General features: G+C 60.0%; 1 protein-coding gene across 4 annotated transcripts in view; it reads left to right on the top strand.

The window, feature by feature from the left end:
• Window positions 1-15,565, top strand: part of CLPTM1 (CLPTM1 regulator of GABA type A receptor forward trafficking) — a 30,748-nt gene extending 15,183 nt beyond the window's left edge. For all 4 annotated transcript variants that reach the window (XM_027619103.2, XM_027619106.2, XM_027619105.2 and 1 more), the window contains exons 4-14: window positions 1,555-1,713; window positions 4,052-4,169; window positions 8,279-8,364; window positions 9,203-9,323; window positions 9,877-10,121; window positions 10,850-10,943; window positions 12,857-13,047; window positions 13,320-13,415; window positions 13,711-13,846; window positions 14,448-14,615; window positions 14,781-15,565. In XM_027619103.2, the coding sequence (XP_027474904.1) occupies window positions 1,555-1,713; window positions 4,052-4,169; window positions 8,279-8,364; window positions 9,203-9,323; window positions 9,877-10,121; window positions 10,850-10,943; window positions 12,857-13,047; window positions 13,320-13,415; window positions 13,711-13,846; window positions 14,448-14,615; window positions 14,781-15,103 (1,737 nt within the window). In that variant the 3' untranslated portion in view covers window positions 15,104-15,565. The remainder of the gene's footprint in view (window positions 1-1,554; window positions 1,714-4,051; window positions 4,170-8,278; window positions 8,365-9,202; window positions 9,324-9,876; window positions 10,122-10,849; window positions 10,944-12,856; window positions 13,048-13,319; window positions 13,416-13,710; window positions 13,847-14,447; window positions 14,616-14,780) is intronic.
• The last annotated feature ends 3,584 nt before the right edge of the window (window positions 15,566-19,149 follow it).

The raw sequence follows: 19,149 nt of genomic DNA on the forward strand, positions 1-19,149 counted from the left end.
GACAGGTTCCTCGTTGCTGTCAGCTGGGTACAGGTCCGGGGTTGAGGAACTCCGGGTCCATCCTCAGCCCATGAGACCTGTGTCACTCTAGCAACACCCCTGAGGAAAAAGTAAATTCTTTCAGTTTTGTGGGGAAGAGGGACAGCAGAGGTTTCACTCAGCTGTTGTTTTTTTTTTTTAAAGATTTTATTTATTTATTTGAGAGAGAGAGAATGAGAGATAGAGAGCACGAGAGGGAAGAGGGTCAGAGGGAGAAGCAGACTCCCTGCTGAGCAGGGAGCCCGATGCGGGACTCGATCCCGGGACTCCAGGATCATGACCTGAGCCGAAGGCAGTTGCTTAACCAACCGAGCCACCCAAGCGTCCTTCACTCAGCTGTTTAAAAACTGTTTTAACAGGGTCCTAACATAACCTATTTCAAAAGTGCATTCAGGTCTTAAAAGTTGCAAAGGGAGAAGAAAAAAAAAGTTGCAAAGGGAGGTGTGCAGGGACGGGAAGGGAAGGAGTGGGAAAAAGAGAGAGAGAGCGGGGGGCCAGACAGAGCAGCCCACGAGAGCGAGCGAGAAGAGGGAGGCGTGTGCTGTCCTGCTGGGTCCCAAGGGGCCAGGGCTTGGGGTTCAGGACCCCCACAGGGAGTGCCCGGACCCCAGTAATTGAGACTTCTCCCACCTTTCGCTTCTTGCGCAGAATTCCAGTTAGCAAGGGGTGACCATGGCTCGGCGAGCCTCTCTGTCAGTGGGCCTTCAGGGCTCTGTTCAGAGATGGCCACAGGCACCTGAGAAGGGAGGGCGCTGTCTGCGGGCCAGCTCTGCACTTCCTCTGTGTTGTCAGGAGTCCGCTAGCCCTCTCGCAGCTCTGGGCTTTCTCCGTGAGCCTGTAGATCTCTGACCACGCAGGCTGTACAAGAAGGGAGAAGATCATGCAAGGAGACTCGATCCCTTCTGACCCCAAATTCTACCTCTTTTTTTTGGTTTTCTTTTAAGATTTTTTTTTTTTTATTTATTTGACAGAGAGACAGCAACAGAGGGAACACAAGCAGGGGGAGTGGGAGAGGGAGAAGCAGGCTCCTGGCTGAGCAGGGAGCCTGATGTGGGACTTGATCCCAGGACCCCCGGGATCATGACCTGAGCCGAAGGCAGTTGCTTAACCAACTGAGCCACGCAGGTGCCCCCTTTTTTTTTGGTTTTCAAAGTAAAAATAATGGGGCTTGAACTCACTCAGTTGCATGCCCTACCGACCAAGCCAGTCAGGTGCTGAGCCCAAATTCTAATTGGCAGGCTGGCCATTCTTCCACTGCTTTTTGCTCATGGATGCCACAGCCTGAGACCAGGAGAGCTGTGGTGGGGGGTGCGGAAAAGAGAAAATGGGTTCTGGGGGCTACTGTTCTTCACTGCCCCCCCGCCCCCCCCCCCCCAACTCCCACCACAAAGTCCTTCATCTTAGTGCACTAACCGCTGCCCCGGCTCTGGCTCTTGGTCTGCACCTTCTCCGGCTGCCTTCAGAAGCTCTCGGCAGCAGCCCTGAGCTCCCTCCCCGCCCCTCCCCTGCCCACAGAACCTGCACGTGTACATCTCCGAGCACGAGCACTTTACAGACTTCAACGCCACGTCAGCGCTGTTCTGGGAGCAGCACGACCTCGTGTACGGCGACTGGACTAGTGGCGAGAACTCGGATGGCTGCTACGAGCACTTCGCCGAGCTCGATATCCCACAGGTGGGGCCGGCTCCTGGGCTCCGGCTCTCGGGCTGCGCTGCTCACGCTGGGGGGCCTTTCTTTGAACCGGCTCCAGGTCCTGCAGCCTGAGTTTGGGCTCCAAGCCTGACGCTGCTGCCGTCCACCTGCTGTGTGACCACAGGGAGGCCCTGGGGGTCTCTAGGCCTCGGCCTCCCCAGCTGACAAATGTGAACAGGGTTGGAATTGGCCTCGGATCTTCCCAGCTACCTACAGGGGCGTGTAAACCTGTGCTTTAAACCAGTGAAAGATGAGTAACCGACCTTAGGGGTGCTGGCAGCCCTGTTTGAAAGTGGTAGTTAATACCGATGGAGCACTTGCTGTGTACTCCATAGTAAGTGGGAGCCTCCCTGCTCCCTTGTGAAGTGGCAGCTATCCTCTCTGTTTGACTGACTGATAAGGAAACTGAGGTACAGAGAGCTTGGGTGACTTACAAGGTCAGAGAGCTTGTGAGAGACTCAAGCTCAGGCTGTCTGGCTCTGGACTCTCACAGCCCCAGGCTCAAATCCTGCCTCCTCCAGGAAGCCTTCCTTGACATTCAGGCTCAGGCAGTGGACCCCCTCTGGGCTTCTGCATTCAAGCCTGCACACTCTGGGTGGTCACTCCTGGGGCTGGTTTGGTCACCGCTGTGTCCCCAGCCCTGCTCAGCATGGGGCCAATACTTCAGCGAATACACGAGTTGGTGAATATAATCAATCAGTGAATCAGTGGGTGTTGATATCTCTTTGGGGCCACCCTCTCATTCATTTCTCCCTAGCAGGTCTTCTCCTCGGCCCCTGGGGGGAGGGGGCATGTCTGCTCTGTCTGGGTGCCTCGAAGCAGGGTCTGGGTTCCGTCTTTCTGAGGCGGGTAGGATAACTCTACCGGGGGAAGGGGGGCGCGGTTCCACTGAGACCTCCGGCCCAGCCCCCAGAGCCCTCCCTGAGATGCGATCCCCGGAAGGCTCAGCGGGTAGCAAGTTGGATGGTGAGAGCCATTCCCAAGCATGCCAGTCAACCCTCCTTCCCAGCTTTGGGGCGGGAGGTAGCCCGTTTGTGCCTGATTTAATTTACTATTTGCATTTCCCATGCAGGGCCACAGGGGAAGCACCAGGTTTGGTCAGAAGCAGAAGGAAGGGGTGAGGGGGGGTGGGGAGCCCAGCTGGAGCCTTTTCTGGGGTTTCCATGGGAAAAGCAGGGCAAGCAGGGGAAACAGCTTAGGATTGGCTCCTTCGGATGTCGGATGTCAGTGGGCTCTGGGCTAGAGGGGTGGTCTCCAGCTGCATGTACCCCATCCTGGGTGATTTAGGGAAGCTTGGTATGTAAAAGTTATTAGATCAAGGGAGTAGGTGGAGTGTGGGCTTGGGATTGGCTGGATTGCATATAAAAGATGTGTACAAAGGCAGGTGAGTTGTCTCTAGGAATTAGTAGCCCTGGAAGGGGCAAGTCTCCTCAGCCAGCTAAGAATACCCCCCCCTCCCCCAACCCCATTGCCCCCCCACCCCTGCCCCAAGATGTTAAAACAGTGAAAATATATAAAACATGATGAACGCAGAGGTGGGCTTAAAAGGCAGGGAAGTGAAGGGAACAAGTAAATCCAAGTTCTGTACAGAGCTCCGACGGAGGCCTCAGATCGGCCTTGGCTGTCGCCCCAGGGCCTCAGGCAAGTGGCCGCCCTCTTGGGTCTCCTCATCTGTAGCAGGTGGGGCTGAGAATAGTCCCCGTCCTGGGAGATAGCAGGTGACAGGCACAGGCAGAGCGGGGGACACAGATGGTGAGGGGAGAGCCGCACAGGAGCCCACAGACTGAGTTCAGATCCACTGATGCACCACGTTACACAATCCCTGCGTGAGGCCCCGTTGCCTCACATGGAAGATGGGAGTGGTCACACCACGCAAAGCATGAGGTTTACGTGCGTCAGTCATACAAAGGTGAACGCACTGTGTTCGGTGGTTACCATTTGAAGGGCCTGGAGCAGGGCCTGGGCCATTGTTTTACTGTCGAATGGGTTAAGCTTGCTGGCGTGTGTGGAGCTCCTCCTCTGTGCCCACGTGGACGCGCCGGGTGCTCTCAGATAGTCTTCCCAGCGCTGCTTATCTGCATGGCTCAGGCGGGGCGCGGAGGCCTCAGTGAGGCGGAGCCTGGGTGTCCCACGGCCAGGGTGTGCTCCAGCTGGGACTCGAATCTGAGTGTGTCTGACATTAGCCATTTGCTCTTGGCCGCTCAGCCCCACTGCCCACCCGAGCGCTCAGTACCGGGGAGCTGGGGGTGGTGACGCTGCTGGGGCCGGGTGCCAGGAGGGGCTTCAGCGCGTCCCTTTTCCCTGTCGGCCAACCTTGCAGAGCGTCCAGCAGAATGGCTCCATCTACATCCACGTCTACTTCACCAAGAGTGGCTTCCACCCAGACCCCCGGCAGAAGGCCCTCTACCGCCGGCTCGCCACGGTCCACATGTCACGGAGTAAGCACCCCCGCCATGTGGCGGACCCCCTGTGCCAGGGGGGCCAGGCCAAGAGGGCAGGCAGGAAAGCCTGGGCCCAGGGAGGCTGGGGTCCGCGGGCTGGGCTCGAGCCCCACCCACCCGCTGCACCTCTGCGGACACCTGTGAGCAGACGGGAGAGGAGTCAAAGAGCAGGTAGAGAACGGGACTTCTGAAGGGCAGGGGACAGTGGTCAGAGAAGGGCGGGGCTGGCTCACGCACGCTTGTAGGCCTGGTCAGAGCAGACACTCAGGAGCGGTCTGTGAATGAACAACAGGAGAGAGCAGGGGAAGCGGGAGGACTCTGGGCTACGTTTGATCCCGTGTGAGGTCTGTAAGTGTGTCTGTGTTACCCCAGTCCCTGCGAATGGGAGCCGCACAAACGTGCCACCCTTCAGGGGCTTTGTGCGGCGGTGCCTGGCTCCTGGGCAGCCCATTTAGATGGTCCCGTGAGAGCGTGCTATGAGGGCCGCGCAGCCGGATGAGGTCCCCCGTTCTCATTCTGGCTGGCCACCCGGCCATCCCGACTGCAAGCACAAACCCCAGGGACTGTGAGTGACCCCGGGGAGCCTTGGGTCAGGGCGAGCCATTTGCGACTTCTGACATGGCCCGGTAGTGAGCGGGGGTCTTCTCCACCCAGAGGATCGTCTTCCAGTTCGTCGCTTCTTGCACACAGGTGTTCAAAATTCAAGTAATTCAGCAAGACAGTGCAAGTCCGCCGTCTCCTGTTCCCCTTTCCCCTCCTGCCCCGGCCCTACTCCCCACAGCCCACTGCCTGCAAGTTCCTGTCGCTGTTTCTCCGCTGTTTAACCTCCAAAGCTCCCCCGAGGGGAGAGAAGCCCAACACAGGAACGAGATTTTTGAGGAGATTAATACTCAGTTTTTAGGTGCTTTTGAGTACGTGGCTTATTGGCATCGGAGCCGCGTGCTGAACGTAGTCCTTTTTCCCTTTGTTTTGTATGAGATGAATCGTGGTTGTGCAGATTTTCCTTTTTTTCCTCCCTCTTGGGGTCTTTGTCCTTGAATCCACTGTGTCCTGATTGGCAGCCCTGGGTGTCTCTCGCCATTCTTGAGTTTCAGCAGATCTAGAGATTCGGTGGCTCCCTCGGAAAGTTCCCTTCCCCCTGTCATGAATCTCGTGTGCCCGCCTCGCTTTTATTTCATTGCCCCTGGGGGTTTAGTTCAGATCCCTCCGGCTGTTTCTGTGTGGGGCAGCAATAGATGCGCTTCTACTTGTTGGGTTAGGCCTTCCCTAACTTCGGGGCTGTAAAAATATCCCAAAGGATGAGAATTTTTTCATTATCCTCTGTAGTGGGCAAAACAAACAGTTGGTGAACCCGTGTCAGCCTCCAAAAAGTGATCTGGAAAAGTCCCTTTGTGTGTGGTGAGCCCTGTTCTGTGAGCGTGTCTGTGGAATGTGGTCTGTGGGACGTTCTGCCCAGCTGGCTTCCTTTAGCAGGATCTGGTGCAGGCGGAGGCGAGCACAGGGAGTGCGGCTTGCATGGGTAGCCTCCGCGGTTGTGGCCCCGGGAGCGGCATGGATCGGGGGTCCGACCTAAATGTGCCTGACGCCTCAGAGGTTGCCTTGAATGTGACAGCCGCGCTCTTGCATCCCATTTGCCCCCTACCGACACCACTGTTCTCTTCTGTGGTTCTGCCTTTGGGGAATGTGCTCGGTATCGAGGCGTGGTTAAGGTCACATCCACGGTCAGTGTGACACATGGTGGCATGGTCTGCAGAAGAGAATGTGCGGCCCCTGGACCTGAAGAGCCCACTAGGATTCCCCAGGCCTCCCTCCCCCGTCCCACACCTGGGACGGCTTGGAGCAGGGGCGGGAAGGGGCTCAGAGCTGGCCACACGCCAAGTCCAGAGGGAAGAACGAGAGTGTGGGGCCAGAGAAGCCCCCCTCTGCCCGGAAGACCGGTAGTCAGTACCTAGAGCAGCACGGTCCCATGGATATGACACCAGCCCCGCAAGTCCTTTATGCTTCCTAGTGGCCACGTGAGTGTTAGTAATAATCTTATTGACGTCAACATATGGTCATTTCAACATGTAATCAGTGTAAAAAATTAGCGAGCTATTTTACATTGTTTTTTGCGTTAAGTTTCGAAGTCCACTGTGTGTTTTACACTCGCAGCAGATCTTGGTTCGGACCAGCCACCTGGTCAGTGTCCGTAGCCTCACGTGGCCAGTGACTGTACTGGCTGGTGCAGTTCTAGAAGCTGTAACCCCTAGAAAGGGGGACTCTTCTCCCAGACAGAAGCCAGGTCCATCTCATGTTACAATCCAGTCTGAATGCCACCCGGTTGTAGAATGTTCTCCACTTAAACCAAAGCCTCTCTCCTCCTGCGGCGGGGCTGGGCACAGCTCCTGCCTTCCCTGGACAGCCTCTCCCAGGTGTGGAACAGTGGCAGAGCGTGTCCCCCTGGAAGGTTTCCTCTAGGATGCCCACCCTCGGGTGTTTCCTGTGTTCCCCGGAGGGGGGGGCAAGGTCTCACATGAACTAACATGATAGGAGTGGGGGTTAGCGTTCATGGTAACAAGAAAGAGCAGCAGGCCCTGGGCTGAAACCGAAAGCCAATTCCCAGAAGCATTTTTGAACTTGAGCTCATCCATAGACTCCAAAAGCCCCAAGCCCTGGTTCTGGGTGGTTGGGAGGGATCTGGGCCCTGTGGTTTGTGGAAGTGTGACGGGCGCAGATGCGGCCTGGCTGTGCTCTTCACAGTGGTCCTGCCAAGAAGGGGTGGTGCTTTGAACCCCCTTCTCCAGAGGAGGGACTGAAGCCCAGGGAAGTGACGTAGCTCACCAACGTCCCTCAGGGAGACAGAGCCAGGATATGACCCCAAAGCCCCCGCTCTTGGCCAGCTCCCTTTCCCATTTCCCCATCTCTCCCGGGCCCGCAGGGGCAGGATGGAGAAGTCACCAGATGGGCAGGCCGTGGTTCGTCCCAGCATAAGGAAGAGTGAAAAGTACCAGGCCAGGGTGGAGGAGGGGAGATGGGGCATAAGCAAGCACCGGCCTCCTCTTCCTGCCAAGTCTTGGCACTCTTTCGGGCAGGGCGGCAGGGAGCATGTAGCCCACCTGGCCCCCGCAAGAGAAGTGAGGTCCACTCCTGGCTGGGGATTCACAGCCCCATAGTAGTTCTCATATTGGTGGCTCGGGCCTTCTCCAGAACTGTCTGCAGCCCGCCTGTTGATGTTCACGGGGTTCTACTAGTTGTCAGTCCTGGGGTTCGTGGACTGGAGCGGGCAGAGAGCAGGCCAGCCAGCCGACGGGGCGGCGAACTGGGGGCCAGGATAAAAAGTGGGGAGGGAGGCAGAAATGGCGAGCAGGACAGCAGGATGGCCTCCTGCAGTGGGGTGGGCAGGGAAGCCTGTGGAAGAGGGGCATCTCACATCGCACCGGGGACCGGAAGGCTACGAAGGAGCCCACCGGGAAGGTTCCGGTCGCGGTGGATGCGTGCCAGGGAGATGGAGCAGGGCCTCCGAAGGCCCGGGGCTGGCAGATCTGGGGAGGGAGAGTGAGGCGGGCGAGGGCAGGAGGTCAGTGGGGCCGTGGTGAGCGTCACAGGTGCCCTGCTCGGGGAGCGGGAGCCTTCTGGGTTTCTGGAGCAGCGGGAGAAGAACAGACGCTCGGTTTAAAAAGAATTGCTGGTTGCCCTGTGGCGAGCAGGTCGTGGGGGCAAGGACTGTGGTCATCGGGAGGGGCACGCCGTGGCTGGCCCGGGCTGGGGCCCCGGAGGTGGGAGGAGTGGTTGGATGTGAAGCACGAGCTGGGGCGGGGGTTGGGGGGGGGGGGGGCGTCCCTGGAATGGCTGATGGAACGGATGGAGCAGATTCTGGAGAAGGAAGACTCCAGGTTTTTGCCTGGGGCAGTTTGGCAGGTGTGGGTGTCCCTGCCAAGATGGGGAAGTGGACGGGATGAGGTCTGAGAGGGCAGCTTCGGCTCTTGGGCTCCTGTTGCCGTCCCCTCGTTTCGGGGTGCAAGAGCGCAGCCAGGAGACCAGCGAGTGGCTGGCGGCGGGCAGCGGTCTGGTGTCTGGTGCCAGTAGCTCTCCTGTCTGCCCTCTTGCCTCCACCTCCCCTCCCACAGTGATCAACAAATACAAGCGCCGGCGATTTCAGAAAACCAAGAACCTGTTGACGGGAGAGACAGAAGCCGATCCAGAAATGATCAAGGTAAACGGGGGCGGAGCTGTGGGGCCTTAGGGGTGCGTCTGGGCCCTTCACCGCCCGGCAGCCAGCCCCCGTGGGTTCCCCTCGGACGCTACCACTGAGCCCCTGTGGAGGCTTGGTCGGGCCGCCTCACCTCTCTGGAAACCAGGCGAGGAAGCAGAGCTGCCTTTCAGGATGGGGCGGATTTCAGGCAAGGGCATAGCAGCCAGCACCCAGGGAGCAGGTACTTAGACGGACTTAGACGCTTCGCCCCGGCCCTATCGAGAAGGTCCTGTCACTGTTCCCGTTTTCAGGCAAGGAGACTTGCCCCAGGTGTCCCAGGCAGGATGTGGCAGGGCCAGGATTCACGCGCAGGCAGCCCGGCCTAGAGCGGGCAGCCGATAATGAGACTGTAGCAGGAATACTCCCTGGCAGGCTGGGGGCGCTGGGGGGGTGCTAACCTGTGCTGGGCCCCAAGAGCCCAGGGAAGGGAGAGGGAGGCTTTCTGCACAGGGACGAGAGGGACGGCCCCCGTGCAGAGGCTGCGTGTGGGTCCCACACTCGTGCTGTCACCAGGCCACGCTTTGCAGCCTGGCATATGACCGCATCCACATGCTCAGGCCTCGGTTTCCTGCTCTGTTAGGTGGCTGGGGGGCGGGGGGGCGTGGGATCCAGGGAGGGGGTGGGGAAGACTCTGGAAAGGCTGGTACGGGGATCATCTAGAGTAAGCCCTCGGCCAGCGGTCACTGTGGTGGTTTACTCTTCTGCTATCTCAATGTCACGGAAGCCCTCAGGAGGAAGCAGGCAGGTGCCTCTGAGGCCCCCCCCCCCCCCAACCCCGCCTCACCTCATCTTCCCTCAGAGGGCCGAGGACTACGGTCCCGTGGAGGTGATCTCCCACTGGCACCCCAACATCACCATCAACATCGTGGACGACCACACGCCATGGGTGAAGGGCAGCGTGCCGCCGCCTCTGGACCAGTGTGAGCCCCCAGCCCCCTCGGGCCCCAGCCCCAACTCCCTGCGAGATCTGACTGGGTCTCCACCACTCCCAAGCTCCCCCCACCCCGGCACTCCCCTTTCTCTCCTCTCCTTCCTGCACCTCCCGGTGACCCCAGCGCTGACCCCCTGTGTGCCCAAACCAGTCCTCTGGCAAGCCTCATCTAGCCCATGAGCTGTTGCCAACTTTTGAAGTTGAGACGGCATCGCTGAAAAACCCAGATTCCTGACTTCTTTTACAAAACCCTGATATGTGGTCATTGGCGGGGCAGCCGTGGGTTGGAACCAAGCCACGGATGTCCCCTTCAGGTGGGGCCTGCCCAGCCCTCTCTACCCCATCCCCTCCACGGAGGTCAAGCAGCTCTTCAGCTCCCTGTGGTGTAGCCGAGAAGCATCCCCTGTTCTCTGCCCGGGGTCCCCATGGACATCTGAATCTGCCATCTTTGCCCTTGGAGGCCCGAGGGATGTCCCCGCCCTCTTGGGTGCTGGTGACCTCCGGCCCTGGCTGAGCGGTGGCCCTGCCCCACGTGCCCGCAGATGTGAAGTTCGATGCCGTGAGTGGGGACTACTACCCCATCATCTACTTCAACGACTACTGGAACCTGCAGAAGGACTACTACCCCATCAACGAGAGCCTGGCCAGCCTGCCGCTCCGCGTCTCCTTCTGCCCACTCTCGCTCTGGCGCTGGCAACTCTACGCTGCCCAGAGCACCAAGTCGCCCTGGAACTTCCTGGGTGACGAGCTGTATGAGCAGTCAGACGAGGAGCAGGACTCGGTGAAGGTGAGGCGGGACGGGGGCTTTCCGGCCCCTTCCTGGGCTGCACGAAGGGGAAGTGGGCCTGCCGGCAGCCTGGGGACCTCCAGCCCGAGCTCCCTGCCCAGTTTCGCAACCTCCCGGGCCCCCTCCCCATAGCAGGCCCTGGCTGGCTCTGGGGGGGTCCTGTCTCCGAGGCTTCTGGGGGCCTCCTTGTCATCTCGTCACGGCTTTTCTGTCGCCTCAGCCAGGCCTTTCAGGTCTGGACCTGCGCCCCTACCCCCGCCCCCAGCCTGTCGCCTTGACCCTGGGCTCCGACTCCAAGCTTCTGCTCCCTCTTAGCGCATCCTTGAACATCTTCTGTTCCCACCTTTCTCTTGGCCTGCGTCTGTGACCTGGAGACTCGGCTGTGCCTCCCTGGGCTTGTCTTCGGTGCCGAGTTTCCAGTCCTCACCCCAACCGTCCCTTCATCTGCCTCAGTCACCCTGCCTCTCGCCCCGTCACTGTCACCCCGTCCCCCCGACCCCCGCCCGTCTGCACAGCGCTCACCCGGCCCTCCGTGCCCCTCCGCCCACCCTCATCCACTCTCCTGCTGGCCGGTGTGCTCTCTCCTTCCCCGGGGAAGCTCCGGGGCTCAGGGCCTCCAGGGTCCGGGGGAAGGAGAGTGGGGCTGGCTAGTGAAGGTGCTGCAGCGGTCACCCCTGGGCGAGGGCACGGCTGTGCTCACAGGCATCGCCCCCCACCCCCACCCCCAGGTTGCGCTCCTAGAGACCAACCCCTACCTGTTGGCGCTCACCATCATTGTGTCCATCGTCCACAGTGTCTTTGAGTTCCTGGCCTTCAAGAACGGTAGGGTGGGCCCCTGGGGCCGGTGAGGGGCCATGGGGGGGCTCGGGATAGGAGGCTGTGTGGTGGGGGGTAGGGCCTGCCCCCTTCCCCCTCTTCCTCCTTCCCCATAGGTTCTCCCTCTATGTGGGGTCTCTCGGCCCCACTCTCCAGAGGCCTGAGGAGCTGGGGAGGGTAATGACCCCAAAACTCCCAGCCCAGAAACTCCCATCCAGTGGGTGTGGCACTGGGGAAGGAGCTGGCCTGCTGCTCCGGCAGAGGCCGGGATGGCACCACCAGGAAGCGGGGCCGGGGAACTCCGAGGCCGGGATCAATGAGGGAAGCCCCAGAGCCGCTCCTGCTGCCCCACACAGCGGGCTTCTCGTTGGGGGAGACCCCTCGAGGCTGAGTGGGGGCCTACCTGAGTGGGAAGGTGACAGCCCTGTCGCCAGAGGGCCCCTAGGTTGCAAAGGCCAGCAATGCTGATGGCCAGCACCCTCATCGGTTAGCTTGTGGAGTCCCCACAGCCCCAGCCCCAAGAGGAAGCCTGTCATTACCTCCAGGCTCGCAGGTGAGGAAGTGGAGGCTCAGAGAGGTTAGGTAACTTGCCCGCAGTCACGCGGCTGCCAAGTGACAGAGCCAGGGTTTGGACCCAGGCAGGGGCTGCGACGCCCGCTTTCTTCCTCGGAGCCGAGTGGGCCACTGCGTCCTTCCCTAGGGAGGCCTGCTGCTCTGTAGCTTGTGCTGGCAGCGGTCCTAGCGGGTGTTGCCGTTACGGACACAATAGTGCCACAATCGAGCGTTACCTTCTAGAAGTTCCTAACATCCAAACTGGACGGTAGGTGGTGGCGACCACTGGGAGGGAGGGAGTTGTTAGCGGGGCCGCATGGAGCACTCACTGTGCCCGGCCACGCCCGGGCGCCCGGACTGCCTGCTGACTTCGAGCTGGGTCGCCCCACGGTCCCACTTCCTCCTGAGAAATGAGGGCACGGAGGGAATCGTCCCTTGCCTGAGGTCACCCAGTGGGGGGCATGGGCCCTGGGCGCCTTTACACCCCGTGCTTGTTGCCTCCCTGGCCTGAGGCGGGACTCACATTACCCGCCTCCAACCGAACTCCGTCTCCAGACCCATTCTTCCCAGTCAGTACTGGGGGGCTCTAGGAGTGTCCCCGTCAGGTCTCCTCAGGGCCTGATGGTCCGATAGGGGAGTGGGGCAAGCCTGCCGAGCGTGCTGGAGCTCTGGAATCAGAATCAGAGTGGGTGGACAGCTTTGCACGCTGATGCAGGGCCAGCCGTGTGTGCCCCTGGGCCTGGCTTCGCTTCTGTAAGACCGGCATCATGGTGGGTCGGCTGCCTGTGGCTGCGGGTGTTAGGCCGCACTGGTACCTGCTTTGGCCCCTGGGAGGCCAGGGCTCAGACAGGGGCTGGGGAGGAGCTCTGGTTGGGGACCAGAGCCCAGGGCCTTGTCTGCGCCCCAGGAGTGTCTGAGGTCCTTCCAAGTTTCAGGGTGGTGGGCTAGAAGAGCTGGTCTCGAAGTGCACGTCCCAGAGCCTCCTGCCCAGGGGAGGCGGCCTGGCACCAGGTGGACAGCCAGGTTCTGGTGTCGTGCAGACTTGGCTTGCATCCACATTCTGCCAGGGCAGGCTCTGTGGCCTGAGGAATGGGGCTTCCCTGAGCAGCCTCGACTCCCAGCGTGTGGCGAGCACCAGGACGTGGCAGGGGCCACCGTTCCCATCCCTGCCGCCACCACCCTGTCGACTGCTCTGGGTGGCGCCCGTGAGGCAGAGACTCTTCATGGGAGGGGAGGGTGGTGTGCACCCCTCCCCCTTGGCAGACCCAGCGCCACGTCGGGGTTTCTGAGGGGGATGGGGCCTGAGGGAGCTACGGGAGGGACTCAGAGGCTCCATAGCCTCTCGGCTTCACCCCAATCCTGCGCAGATATCCAGTTTTGGAACAGCCGGCAGTCTCTGGAGGGCCTGTCCGTGCGCTCCGTCTTCTTCGGCGTGTTCCAGTCTTTCGTGGTCCTTCTCTATATCCTGGATAATGAGACCAACTTCGTGGTCCAGGTCAGCGTCTTCATCGGGGTCCTCATCGACCTCTGGAAGATCACCAAGGTCATGGACGTCCGGGTAAGGTCGGGCCCCTGTGCTGTTCTGGGGGCCGCCGGGGGGTTGGAATGGGGGTTGTCTGCCCCAGCCAGACCCTGGAGCTGGCCCCTGGGGGTTTCCCAATGCCTGTTGCACTCCCAGGACCAAGGGGATTTTCGCACCAGGGGATTTTTTGGGTCACACGTGGGGCAGGGGAACTGGGAACAGTGAGGAAGGGCAGGGGCTGGAACTGGTGGGGGTGGGGGGTGGGAGCCAGGGTGGCAGCTGACCATGACCTCCCTCTCTATCTGCAGCTGGACCGGGAGCACAAGGTGGCAGGACTCTTTCCCCGTCCAACCTTCAAAGACAAGTCCACGTATATCGAGTCCTCGACCAAAGTGTATGATGATGTGAGTGTCCCCACAGTGGGCCCCGGGGAGGGTCTCCAAGCACCCACACACCTCTGGACCAGGACATGGGCGGTAGGTGGGGGTCCAGGGCATCTGCCTGCCGACTGACGGGCCCATCCATTCTTTACGGCCTGTGTCACACCCGCCAGTGTTCCGTGCCTGCCGTGTATACTTCCTGTCCAAGTCCAGAGTTCCCAGGGCCACCTGGAAATTCCCCTGGTCTGGCCTGCCAGCCCAGGTGTGGGTGGGTGAGGGTGGGGAGCCAGGGGTGCCAGCCCCGCCCTGTGCCCCACAGATGGCGTTCCGGTACCTGTCGTGGATCTTGTTCCCGCTCCTGGGCTGCTATGCTGTCTACAGCCTCCTGTACCTGGAGCACAAGGGCTGGTACTCCTGGGTGCTCAGCATGCTCTATGGCTTCCTGCTGACCTTCGGTGAGCGGGCCCTCGCCACACTCGGCACCCCTGCCTAGGGCAGACTCAGCAGCGCACGTTTCTGGGTCCTGTGCTGGGCCACGCAGGGGACCAGCCGGGTCCGGTCAGCCTGGCCCTGTCCTCCTAATGCTCATGGTCCCGTGCGGGAGAGACTCATCCCTAGACGGGGACGACCCAGGGTGGGCAGGGGTGGCACGTGAGGAGCCTTGGAGGGGTGCCCGGTCTAGGCTGGGGGTCAGGGAAGACTTCAGGAGGCCGTGCACGGTACGTTTCAGTCCTTGTGCTCAGGGCCCCTTCAGAGTGGACAAGCAGATAGGCGAGTGACAGCACGTGGCAGGTGCCACGAGGGGCTGAAGTTAAGGGGGTTGGGGAGATGGTTTACATACCTCTCTCAGGAGATGGTATGTAAACCGAGGTCTGAAAGATGCCCAGGGGGTTGGTGAGGAAGCTGTGGTAAGATGCGCCTGGGGGTGGGAGCGGCGAAGGAGGCCAGGGTGGCCAGGGAACAGGGAGGAGAGAGAGACCGGAAGTGTGGTCAGAGAGGTCGGGGGTCAGGGCACCCCTTCCTCGGCTCACGGGGCTCCTTCCATCATCACTGCAGGCTTCATCACCATGACCCCCCAGCTCTTCATCAACTACAAGCTCAAGTCTGTGGCCCACCTGCCCTGGCGCATGCTTACCTACAAGGCCCTCAACACCTTCATCGATGACCTGTTTGCCTTTGTCATCAAGATGCCCGTCATGTACCGGATCGGCTGCTTGCGGGACGGTGAGGTCCAGTGGGCGGGCAGGAGGCCCGGCGGGAGGCCCCCGGAGCCGGGCGCAGGCAGGGCCCTGCGCCGAGGGAGATGCCACAGCGTCGGCCTAGGGGCTCAGGCCAGGGGTGCCGGGCGGGCCCCTTCCTCTCACACTGCCCCCCTCACCCCACCCCCAGATGTGGTCTTCTTCATCTACCTCTACCAACGGTGGATCTACCGCGTCGACCCCACGCGGGTGAATGAGTTTGGCATGAGTGGCGAGGCCCCGACGGCAGCCGCCCCTGTGGCCGAGGCCCCGACGGCAGCAGGGGCCCTCCCACCGCCACCCGCCCCGGCCCCCGCCACAACCGCCGCCGCCGCCACCGCCGCCGCCGCCGCCACCACCACCAGAGAGGAGGCCTCCACGCCCCTGCCCGCCAAGCCCACCCAGGGGGCCAGCTCTGCCAGCGAGCCCCAGGAAGCCCCTCCAAAGCCAGCAGAGGACAAGAAAAGGGATTAGCTGCCCCTGGTCCTCCTCTTCCGCTCCGGCTCCTGGTGACCACCACCACCCCCACCCACCCACGCTGTCCTGGCCCCCTCGCCTCCCCTCCCTGTCGCCCTTTCCCTGGACAGATCGGGCCAGGGCGGCGGGAGGCCCCCCTCGGGCCGGAGCCCAGCGTGTGTCGGGGGGCCGGGGCAGGCCAGGGCATGTTGTCTGTGGAGGCGCCGTCTGTCCGTATGTTCCTCTGTGTTTCTAGCCATCTCGCCCTGCCGGCCCAGCACCATTGGGAATCATGGTGAAGCCGACGTGGCGCTGCCGAGGTTGGGGGCCAGGCGGGGAGAGCGGCCGGGGCCCCTCTGTGGGATGCCCATGGCCATCCATCATCTTGTCCCCTGTCCCCCGGCCACGCCCCTCCTCCCAGACCGCCGCCCTTTAACACAGTCTGGATTTAATAAATTCATATGGGTGTTTAACTTAAACTCAGCAATCCCCCCTCGTGCCTGCCTTCCTCTGCCCCCCTGGAGGCTAGCTTCACCGGGCTGCAGGTGGCTCTCCTGGGTCTGCGAGGGGGACCTGCAGGGTGCAGGACACAGTAGGAGACAGGGACCCTCGTGGCCAGGCCCCTTTCGCACCCTTCTCCCCCTCCCAGCAGCCCTCTGAGGGCCTTCGGTAATTGTCCCCATTTCACAGATGGGAAGCTGTTCGCTGGGACCTCCTTGTACCTGTGTTCTCACCACGAGGCTGCATCTGACCGGCCGAGGCTGAGCCTTGCCTGTGCCCACTGATTGCCTCCTGGGCTCACACTGCCAGGTGGGGGGCAGCAGCACAGGCCTGGCTCACGAGTAGACGCCCACAGACACCCACTGTCCCGATAACTGCCCATCAGACCAACTCGTTCAGCAGGCCCTGCATGCTGGACACACAGCCTCGCTTCTTGGCCTGTGAGCTCTCCGCCCGGGGTTGCGGTAGGGGTACAGGGGCAGGTCCTTAGGCAGAGTGGTGCTCTGGAGCTGTTGGGGTGACCTCAGCATCCTCGGGGCTCCCCGCCCTCAGGACCCAGCCAAGACCTTAGTGCGTAGCACACGTGTCTTCCCAGCTGCCTGGGTGCTGGGACTATTCTCCCACTTTATAGACAAGGACATAGGTCTCTGGGTGTCCCTGTGCTCCGAGGGCTTGGGACCCCGCATTTCCAGATTTATTGTTTTGGGAGAGGAGGACCACACCAGGCTCCACCTGCCACCCCGTCCTGCGGAGCCAGGCAGGGAATCCAGGAGGGCCCAGGGGGTGTTGGCACACGCAGAGCCCCACGTGTACACACGTGGGACAACGGGCTCCTCCTCGCCTCCGGCAGCCACGGACCGGCTCCGCCCCGCCCTCCCCCACCTCATTTCACAGTTGCCAGTGCCCCGGGAGAAAGCCCGGGCCCCCCTGCGGGGCTTCTGTCCCATGACTCTGGGAACCAAGGAAGGAAGCGCTCAGGCCACCTGGACTCACTGGCCTTCTCCTACAGGAACACGCCCAAGACTTTGGCAAGGCCCCTCAGCTATAACCCGCACCCCCATCACTCGGGAGCCTCACCTCTTCACTTTGTCTGGTCCAGGCTGTTCCCTCTTCTGTGCCAGTCCCGCCCCTCCCATTCGCTCAGCAGCCAGAGGGTTTTCTTTTTTTTTTTTTTCTTTTTTAAGATTTTTATTTATTTATTGAGAGAGAGAGAGAATGGTAGAGAGCGAGCACGAGAGGGAAGAAGGTCAGAGGGAGAAGCAGACTCCCCGCTGAGCAGGAAGCCCGATGCGGAACTCGATCCCGGGACTCCAGGATCATGACCTGAGCCGAAGGCAGACGCTTAACCAACTGAGCCACCCAGGCACCCGCCAGAGGGTTTTCTAAAGCACAAACCTGACCCTACCGGTCCTCTGCTCGGAACCTACCATGGTTCCCGGTACCCTTGGGAGAAGAGGCCAGGCCCCTAACGAACGAGACCTTGAGGGGATGGGATTTAACCCTAAGAGCCGGATGCACCCCCCCTCCTTTAACTTGCCATGATCACTTACCTTCTGGCTCTAGACCCTGCTCTCCCCTTACCTGGGACATGCCCTAAGGCATACAACTTTACCTTATCCTATGCATCCTCCACATTGTGGTTCCAATGCCTCTTCCTCCAGGAAGCCCTCCCTGACCACCTGCTCGGCCCCCTCCCCCCCAGATCCCTGGGTTCTCACACCCCAGCCCTGCTCGCTGTGGGTCAACACTGTCTGGAGACAGGTTATTCTCCACTGGAACGAGCCGGGGCTGTCTCGGTCACTGCTCTGTCCTCTGGGAATGTTTGCTGAGCACATGTTTGTATACTCCTGACTTGCACAGACACGCACACGTCCAGAAGCGTGGACATTGACAGGGCCTGCATTAACACACTGGTAGAGAAACTGATATGCAGTCACTCCACAAATTTTTCCTGAGCCCCTCCCCTGCATGCAGGGGTGTGTGTGCGCGTGTGTGTGTGTGTGTGTGTGTGTGTGTGTGTGTGTGTTTTCTGCTTACACAGCAGGGACCAAGACAGCCCAGGTGTGTGTGTGTGTGTGTGTGTGTGTGTGTTTTCTGCTTACACAGCAGGGACCAAGACAGCCCAGGTGTGTGTGTGTGTGTGTGTGTGTGTGTGTGTGTGTGTGTGTGTGTGTGTGTGTGTGTGTGTGTTTTCTGCTTACACAGCAGGGACCAAGACAGCCCAGGTGTGTGTGTGTGTGTGTGTGTGTGTGTGTGTGTGTGTGTGTGTGTGTGTTTTCTGCTTACACAGCAGGGACCAAGACAGCCCAGGCCTTCCCTCATGGGGCTCAAAGCCCGGCAGAAGCCCCGAGTGCTGAGGATTTCTGATCTGTCCCTCCGGTTATTCACCCAATAAACAGTGGTGAGGCCCGACGTTTGCAAGGGGCAGGGGGGCATCAGGTGGGCTCCGGGTCCTATGGTAGGAGCCACAGTTCGATGTTTCTTATCATGAACCAAACTCTAGTCTAAGGGTTGTTTGTGGTTTGCTTCATCTATCAAATGTAATGTTATTCAATGTCCCCATCACCTTACAGGCCGTCATTCAGTCCTCACGTCCACCACTTCTGAGCCTCCTTGTTGTTCCCTGAACATGCCATGTGTGTTCCCACCTCAGGGTCTTTGCACTCGCTGTTCCCTGTGCCTCGCACACTTCCCTGGATAGCCACACAGACCCTTCATCAATTCAACTCTGCTCAATGTCATCTCCGACCTTCCCTGAACGTCCTCCCCCAAACCGTGCCCTCCAAACCCAATCCATATATCCTGCTTTATTCTGTAATGTCGCCATCACCACCAGACATACATATATATTTGCTTCTCTACTTTTCCATCCGTCTCCCCCACCTTGGATTTCAGTTCCATGTAGTGGCAGGGGCTTTTGTTTGTTGGGTTCCTTGCTGTGTCCCCGGCTTTTGGAACAGTGCCCAGCACATGTAAGAGCCATATGCAAGTGTCCACTATTTTTAGTATCTTAGTTAATCCTCACAACCATCCTATTATAAGGCCCATTTTACAGACAGGGAAACTGAGGCTCAGAGAGTCAGTTGCCTGAGGTCACATGGCTGGTAAGTGGGAGACCTACGATTTGAACCCAGACAGCCTGATTCTGGACCCTCACATCATAACCTCTCTTGCAGGGCTCTTGTTGAACACAAGACTACAGCCTGCAGGCCAAACCCAGCTTTTCCTAGAATTTGTGTGATTTTTACATGTTTAAGTGGTTAAAAAAAAATCTCAAGAAAAATATTTGCTTTGACATGAAAATTACACAAAATCCAGATTTCAATGTCCATAAGATAATGTTTTATTGGAACACGGCCACGCCTGTGCTGTCTTTGGCCACTTTTTGTGGAAAAAGTCTGCTTGATATTTTGCTCTACGGCAGTAGCTCTCCAGCTTGGGCTTGAGCTCTCTGCATCACCCGAAGGGCTGAGGGCCACACTTTGAGACCACTGCTATACACGATTCTGCTTCCCACGAGCAGGTAACCAGCCGGGTTTGGCGACTGCTCTGACCTGGTGCTC

Source organism: Zalophus californianus, chromosome 17, assembly GCF_009762305.2.
Source record: "Zalophus californianus isolate mZalCal1 chromosome 17, mZalCal1.pri.v2, whole genome shotgun sequence".
Taxonomy (NCBI): Eukaryota; Metazoa; Chordata; class Mammalia; order Carnivora; family Otariidae; genus Zalophus; species Zalophus californianus.